The sequence below is a fragment of the Zeus faber genome, assembly GCF_960531495.2.
Source record: "Zeus faber genome assembly, chromosome: 3".
Taxonomy (NCBI): Eukaryota; Metazoa; Chordata; class Actinopteri; order Zeiformes; family Zeidae; genus Zeus; species Zeus faber.
In genome coordinates, this window is record NC_137190.1 from 25,500,500 (window position 1) to 25,509,274 (window position 8,775).

An 8,775-nucleotide genomic window follows, 5' to 3' on the forward strand; every position below is an offset into this window, starting at 1 on the left:
GAATGGTCGAATATTCCCATTGAACAGCCAAATCAGATTCAACTGACTAAATTCTCAAATTCACAGAACTCAATGCACTTTACTCTTAGGTAAATAAGTCTTAAAGGCTGCATTACAGTGAAGTAATTGAATTTTTCTGAACTTCATAGACTGTTTAGATGTTCTAATCAATGCTACTACCTGCTAGGCCATAATATCTACATTACTATTGGTGGTTTCTTAAGTGTTTATGTGTAAATATCAATGAAAGCACCAATAATCATCCCTTAAATGTCCATTCAATCTGAATTTGGCAAAAAATTGTTATGGCACTGACATATGATATAAGATTATACTTTGATAGTGGCAAACTATAAAAAAAGACAGGTAAAATGTTTCCCGATTATTACATCCCTATCTGAGATAAATAACGGAGAGGGAGACACATTGGAGCTTGACTTTGGTTCTGGCTTATTGTGAAGGTGCACAGCCAGAGGAAGCCCGGTGCTGTAATATGCATAGGGATGGGAAACTGCACGGACCTCCAAATTCAATATAGGTACTCCTCACTTAACGACCGAGTTCTGTTCCTACGACCAGGTCGTTAAGCGAATTGGTCGATAAGCGAGGAGCTGCCCCCTTACCAATATTTCAGTCTTCAAGATTGCGAACACTAGTGTAGTGAATACTGACCGACTACGAGAACGAGACTGAGACTGACAAAAGGTGATGAGATGAAATGCTTTACTCTGAGACGCCGCGCTGCCGTTTCCATGACCAAAGATCTCGTACAGTGTACAATACCGACTGGTCGGAGAGCTTGTCACAAGTCTGCGCGTAGGTCGTAAAGTGAGGAGTGCCTATTCCAATAAATACAGCCATATTGCAATTCCATGTTATGATTCCTTGTTGGGTGTTTTGTTCTTTGTAATGGTTCTAATCGGTACCAATGCCAGTACAAATCTTGCACCAGTTTTACAATATTTTCAAATGGAATACCTGCTCTCTGCAAAATGAGTTGACATGTTAACCTCCCTATGTGCTTCGTCAATGTAGTCTACAATGAAACCATGGGCAACGACACGTTTGAGAGAGTTATTCATATAGAATGTTTACTGTATATTATTTGCTGCATTAGGATAACGGCAGACATTGATACCAGAGCACGACTCCTTGTAGAGAGCTGGTTAAGAGCTCATTTTATTCAGTTGGCAAGAGAGTAGAGACCCAGAGTGGAATATGCCATCTAAGTGATATGGGAAGATTACGACAATCTGTAACACTTAATAACATGCTTTCACAGGCTTTTACTTAATGAAGGTGAATAAGATGAGAATGATGACTTTGTTATCCCATGATAAATCTTTTGAATTGAGCACTACATCCTCGCTAATTGTGTTACTGCAGAATTAGAGGAAGTCTGTGTCCACAAAGTAATTAAAAGGCACTAGGTGATTTTTTTTTTTACTTGCTTGAGTAGGCTGTTTAGAAAATAAATGTGACATTGTATGAATACGGTACAACTCTGTTCATATGATGAATTAATCATTACATTATCACAGATGTTTGTGTTGCGTGTCTGCAAATGGGTCATTTTGATGCAATAACAATTAATTTCATTACAAAAAAATCTATATTCCAAAAGTCTTCCAGCCCCAGAAGGCATGACAAAACTACATTTATTGTATGCATTTAGATGCTCAAATTACATTTAACTAATCAGGCTTCTGTTAACATTGTTACAGCCTCACTCCAGTCACAAAAATGTCTCATAACGTATTGTTAACATGACCATTCATATCATCAGAGTTTTACCTTAAACTGACTCTTACGATTACACTTCATACACTCGGCATTGCCACCACAGCAAACTAACACATTATTATCACTATTTAGCAGAAGGCACTCCTCAATTAACAACCGAGTTGCGTTCCTTGGACCAGATCATTCAGCGAATTGGTCGATAAGCGAGGACCTGTTATTTCACTGTAAGGGGCCGTGGCAATTGCGAACACTAGTGTAGTGAATACTCACAGACTGTGGGAACGAGACTGAGGACGGTGATGAGATGTATATAGTATATATGTGACCCACTGCCGATTTTAGGTTCTTTTGGTGCAGTTTGACTTGTTTTTTTTTTTTTACGTCATTTGAAAGTGGAGAATCAGAGCTCAAAAATGTTGTCACTTGTGCGAATCAAGCAAATATTTTTAAAGATATGGCTTGTTAATGTCAACAGTGTGGCAAACTGTGTTTCTGAGATAATCACCCTCAAAGTTTTCCCCACACAGCCAGCTCCCAGAATGTAAATGGTTTGGAGGACCAACAGAGCCACATGGTTACTTGCCACATGGCCACTTGACTCCCTGCTGAATGGGGACTTGACACCCTGCTGAATGAGGCAATCTCTGCATTGTTCTTGTGTTTATAGGGAATGTTAAACAGCGTCATCGACACACACCATCTTTGTTTAAAAAAAAAAAAAAGAAAGCTTTTATTTAACAGTAAGAATATACATGTTTTATAAAAATTGAATTATTTAGGAGTTTAAAAGTGTGGACAACACAACAAAATGTTCAGTCTGTCAATGATATTAGCCTTTGTATATCAACCTCGTGTGTCATTTAATATATAAATCAATAATCAATAATAAATAAATAAGGTTGAACTCTCTCAGAACGGTTTCACATTGTGACGTCACATCACATGGAATCTGGAGGAATGATCTTCATCTGGACTCTCGTTTTAAAGTAAACAATCGATCGGCGTTGTTCAGCGTTATTCAGCATCTCGGTAATCGAACTGTATTTCCCCATGTAACCGAACGGGAATATTTAACTCCACTGTTTAACATTTATCTACTAATTATAAATCAAACTCAGTTTTGAAAATACGTTGAGAGATTAAAAAAAACCACAAAGGAACAAATCTGGAAAAATCAAATTTTCCTTTTAGAAAGGGTTTTTCAACTTATTTTGCTGCTCCTGGCAATTTTAGAAATGCGCGACAAGTCGGGTTTTGCTGCGATGGGTCACATATAGTAAATCAAGGGTGATGCCCGATGAGATGCTTGACGCTGAGACGCCGCGCACACATGCTTTGCACAAAAGACTGGTCAGAGAGCTGGTCTTAAGTCTGAGCGGCCGTTAAACAGGTAGGCCGTTAAGTGAGGAGTACCTGTACTCCAAACAAAAATAAACCTGTCATCAGACAAAAGCTTCTATCTTGTCTCCTTGCAGTCCATTAATTCATCCAACTTTATTTCTAATCCCTTTTTCACCCATGATAAGTTATTCAGTAGTGTTAATATGGAGTTGCATATTAAGCCACCTAAATACTGATAGCCTTGGTAACGCTGCCAATCCTCATATCTTATTGTCCTCACTAGAGTAATTTGTAATTTGTTCCCACAGCACAACATAAAAGCCTCATGACAAAACCCTCAAGTGTTAAGTTCATAAATGGCACAATATGGAAGACATACAGTATCTACATAGAAACATATGTTTGGTGTTATTTATATGGTATGTTCCATTATGTTTTGAGGAAGAAAAATAAGAATCCCAAAGTCATTTATGATATGGTTTATTGGCATCCAATGGCAAGTACATTGCTATTTATTTATATTCTTTGTGTCTGTGTCTGTGTCTGCGTCTGTGTGTCTTGTCAGGCCTGGTGACCTCCCTGTCGGAGAGCTGGTACAGCCTGCTCCTGGATCTGCAGAACCGCCTCAACAAAGTCATCAAGAGCGTGGGCAAGATCGAGCACAGCTTATATCCTTCATGCTACCAGCCCGTGCTGGTTGACACCTCTGGTACCAACAGTGGAAGTGTGTGTGTGTGTGTGTGTGTGTGTGTGTGTGTGTGTGTGTGTGTGTGTGTGTGTGTGTGTGTGTGTGTGTGTGTGTGTGTGTGTGTGTGTGTGTGTGTGTGTGTGGTCTTGTACATTTGTCTTCCTTGACACTCCGCCACCTGGAGATCCTTCTACACTGAGCGCAAGACGGAACAGGCCACCGGCTTCATCGACGGCGACCTGATCGAGAGCTTCCTGGACCTCGGCCGAACCAAGATGCAGGAAGTGGTCAGCACTCTTCAGGTAGGAGCTCACACCCATCCAGGAAGTGCTGCTCTTGTCGTTTTTTTTTGTTTGTTTTTTTTTTGTGAAGAAAATTAGCCAAATGCACCAAAGTTGGTAACGTCAATCACAGTTGAACAGGTCGGCCCACATCGGTGGGCTTGGAAATACTGCTCAGAGGCTGCCTCTTTACATTGACGTTTGCGGGGTGGGTGTGTTTTCCCATTTTCAAAACTTGTTCCAGGCCAGACACGATATCAGTAGCTCGATCTTGCCCTTGCCTCTCATTTGGTATCAGTAGCTTCTGCGATTTGAAAATTGCCCGCACTTACCTTTTGGGGAAAAATATAACTTGAAATGACTGTTTTTATAACATTCAGTACAGCTTCATAAAGTGTGAATATTGTCTCTCCAGTTTTCTGTGAATTTGCATCTTTAAACTCGAGTCATCAAAGCCGAAGACGCCACCAAGGGACCTGCTTTTCTTGGGAGCCCGGCCAAGTGCCAGTTGATGAGGAGATAAGCGATGGCATAACAATGATCCTAAAACACAGTGATACACGCACAAAAGACACAATTATCGTCGTAGGTGAACAAATAATATCCCTCAGGGGCAAATGCTCGGGGGAAAAAAAAAAGCCAGATGAACCTCCGGCTCTAGGCATTTTGCCGCTCTGGGCAAAGGGAACAGCACGGCGGAGCGCACATTAAGGGCGCCCTGATGGTGCACATCGGGAAACCTGTGATGTGCGCTCAGCCGTGTGCACATCGCAGGTGCGCCGAGGACACGTTACTCATGAAAATATCTTGCCCAGACAATCCGCTACCTTGATGCCCATTCATGCTTAATAAAAAAAAAACCCTGCCTGATTTAAAAAGAGCTCCATGGGGCATCAACGGGCAGGTGCTCTCCCCGTTACTTTCTGTTGCTATGAGACTTAATTAAGTAGAAACTGGGATGTTTTTATGTAAATACTTTACTTGTAAATAATAAATTCTGTACTTCTGGAACAGGGAGACCGCATTCACCACATTAAATTACGCCCCCACTATAAAAATCCTATATGGCGATTGGAATTTTTCACGATCGCCCAAGCCTACTTTGAAATGGTGTGTGTGTGTGTGTGTGTGTGTGTGTGTGTGTGTGTGTGTGTGTGTGTGTGTGTGTGTGTGTGTGTGTGTGTGTGTGTGTGTGTGTGTGTGTGTGTGTGTGTGTGTGTGTGTGTGTGTGTGTGTGTGTGGTCCTGGACCTGGGGTTTAATCCTTACTCCAGAAGTTGTGGCGGAAGCTAATCTGCCGCCTTTCCCGTTCCCTCTCAGATCGACGATGGCAGCGGCATGAAGCGCGAGGCCACAGTGGACGAGGTGATCAAGATCGTGGAGGAGCTGACCAGGATCCACTAGCTTCTCCCACGTGTCGTCCCTCACGACTCGGGGAAGTGAGGGTGGGTGGGTGGGTGGGTGGGTAGGGGGAGGACGAGCTTGGGTTTTGTAAATAACTATAAATAAACTGTGTGTGCATGTCCGTCCTTCAGACTTGATTTGTCACCTGTTGAGTCCCCGACGGCGCTGAATCCCAAGTGTGGTCTGAAAACGATCAAACCGAGGGGTGGTGGTGTGTGTGTGTGTGTGTGTGTGTGTGTGTGTGTGTGTGTGTGTGTGTGTGTGTGTGTGTGTGTGTGTGTGTGTGTGTGTGTGTGTGTGTGTGTGTGTGTGTGTGCGTGTGTGCACGGTGTGTTTGGCCATGCATCAGGCCCGGTTCTAGACTGCTTTGATTGGTGGGGCAGTAAGAGGTATTGATTGACAGCTTATTCACATGTTCTCCCCGTTATTCGTCAGGCTTTTTCTTGTTTCATTTAACTAGGAAACGAAAGAAAATAAATACACCAACAATAAAAACATGGTTTTAATTTGTTTGGAGAAACGGTGACGCACAGCGGCGATCGCTTCAGAACTTTTGATTGGGTGGGCGAGACACGTTTGGTTGAGGTTTGTTCAAATTTTTAATAATGTAAACATTGGAAGCACCCCCCTTTTATCAATGTGACAGAGCGGATCCTTCCGTTTCAGGCACTTTCAGCAGCGGTTGTTTTTGAAGTCTGGAGCAAACGGGAACGCCCGTTGTGATGCCGAAAAAGTGCTAGATTTGTAGCTATTTTGTCTCTGTGATGCTTTCTCCATGTTCTTTTAATAAAGATTGCTTTAGTATTGTCTCCGTGGCGCGCTGTGTTTGTGCCTTTTTCATTGGCCCGTCGTCCGGCTCCGTCATTCTCCGACACAATTGGAAGCGCATTTTACAAATCCCCTTTTCCGGTTAACTCGCTGGGATGCGTGATTAGCTGTTTCGCTCAATGCGAGGCGTGCCTTGGACTGCGACCGGTGCAGCGCTGTGATGCTGAAGCGGCTCGGTGGCGGGCAGCGCCCTCTGAATCATGACCACGCCAGTTCTGAAACCGCGCTCGGCCGTTTCATCACGGCGGCAGATGCTGCGGTCGTGTGTCTGTCTGCAGGATTTAAGAACCGCAGACGCCCCTGATGTATCTGGGGAGCCGTTGTGTCCAGTCGGTTCTTGATCAGCGCGGCCTCGGCAGATCTGAGGGGAAGTGAACATGGCAGATAAGAAGACACAGCTGCTCTCCGTGTCAATAAATCACTGCGGGGCGGGGGGGCGCCAACACAGATCCACTGTTGGCGTGTGTGAGCAGATTTGCTGAACGAGCGTTACAAGTGGAGCACTTTATTCTCGCCGCCGGGGGAGCCTCGACTTCCCCCTCTGTGTGCGAGCTGAGCTCTGTCGTCTTAAGACGGGATGAATGGACGACTCTTGGAGGAACGTAAAGGAGCAACAGACTGAAGGATGGCGTGCAGGTAAAACCTGACGCACGCACATCCGCGCGGTGTCCTGTCTGCAGCCTCATGACTCACAAGACAAAAGGGGAGATCAGAGAAGAGACAGCATCACAAACATAATTTAGTTTGTAGAAAACATGCATATTAAAAACACAAGTAACATGAAATAAACATGGATAAGCAGGAGGATGCAGATAAATCAATGTTAAAGGCTTTAGTGTTGAGACTCGTAACTAACTTAAGTCCCCCGGGTCACTTAAATCCAGCCTGCGTATGGAAAATAATTTAAAAAAATTATCAAACATGAATAGACATGGGAAGAAGCTGAGTAGACGTTGTTCTATTTTTGCTTGTTTGCTTTATGTTCATGTTTTATTGATGTGTAAACGCTATACAAGTGGCTATTAAACTATTCAACAGATTCTTCAAAATTATTGAATAATTATTTCATTAAATCGCTGGATTGTTTTTGCATTTTAAACAACTTTATTATTTTACTCCGAATTTGAAGGCAAATCTATCCCGCTTTTGACTCCATTAAATGGAGAATAATAAATAAATAAAAATAAATCTCTAACACCTGCAGGCATCAGATCACCTGTGAGGTGATATTTCATTCAACAATGCAACGTGATAAGTATGAGGCTGAGATTGCTGACGTGAAGAGGTCGGTGGTTGAGGTTTATGGATTGCGGATGGGATGTGTGATCTGAAGAGCTCACAGCGTTGAACAAATCATTATATATTCGGGACTTGGGACACCCTGCTAAGGTGTTACATGCAACACGTTTCATGGCGATTAGTTGCTTTTTAGCAATTTCCTTTACATATATTTTTCTCCCAAATTGGGAGAATCATACACCCGTGGGCTATAATGACTAAAAACATGATTAAACAATGGATGTAATCATTTTATAAGCAGACAGCAACTTAACTGTGTCAAGTTTAATTTGTCACCTCTTTAGAAAAGGATTTCAATCATTTATTTTTATTTCCGTTGCTTGGTTTGCCGGCCAGCTGAATCTGAGTGCACTTGAGATTTCCACAGCGAGCGGTGTGTGGGATGATGATGATTGAGGCATTGTCTTCGACCAAAGGCCTTTTGATTTGGCGATTCATTCTGCAGGACAAATATCCTTTCATTTGTTTTAATAGCAAGATATATATATATATATATATATATATACACACACACAGTGGGGCAAAAAAGTATTTAGTCAGCCACCAATTGTGCAAGTTCTCCCACTTAAAAAGATGAGAGAGGCCTGTAATTTTCATCATATGTACACTTCGACTATGAGAGACAGAATGGGGGGAAAGAATCCAGGAAATCACATTGTAGGATTTTTAATGAATTAATTGGTAAATTCCTCGATAAATTAAGTATTTGGTCACCTACAAACAAGCAAGATTTCTGGCTTTCACAGACCTGTAACTTTTTCTTTAAGAGGCTCCTCTGTCCTCCACTCGTTACCTGTATTAATGGCACCTGTTTGAACTCGTTGTCAGTATAAAAGACACCTGTCCACAGCCTCAAACAGTCACACTCCAAACTCAACTATGGCCAAGACCAAAGAGCTGTCAAAGGACACCAGAAACAAAATTGTAGACCTGCACCAGGCTGGCAAGACTGAATCTGCAATAGGTAAGCAGCTTGTTGTGAAGAAATCAACTGTGGGAGCAATAATTAGAAAATGGAAGACATACAAGACCACTGATAATCTCCCTCGATCTGGGGCTCCACACAAGATCTCACCCCGTGGGGTCAAAATGATCACAAGAACGGTGAGCAAACATCCCAGAACCACACGGGGGTACCTAGTGAATGACCTGCAGAGAGCTGGGACCAAAGTAACAAAGGCTACCATCAGTA

At 42.6% G+C, this 8,775-nt stretch overlaps 1 protein-coding gene across 1 annotated transcript in view; it reads left to right on the plus strand.

Moving 5' to 3' along the window:
- ddb1 (damage-specific DNA binding protein 1) overlaps nucleotides 1–5,489 on the plus strand; it is a 60,485-nt gene extending 54,996 nt beyond the window's left edge. Inside the window, exons 25-27 of the mRNA XM_079998053.1 lie at nucleotides 3,650–3,752; nucleotides 3,951–4,074; nucleotides 5,373–5,489. Of these exons, the coding sequence (XP_079854179.1) occupies nucleotides 3,650–3,752; nucleotides 3,951–4,074; nucleotides 5,373–5,456 (311 nt within the window). The 3' untranslated portion in view covers nucleotides 5,457–5,489. The remainder of the gene's footprint in view (nucleotides 1–3,649; nucleotides 3,753–3,950; nucleotides 4,075–5,372) is intronic.
- Nucleotides 5,490–8,775: the final 3,286 nt, after the last annotated feature.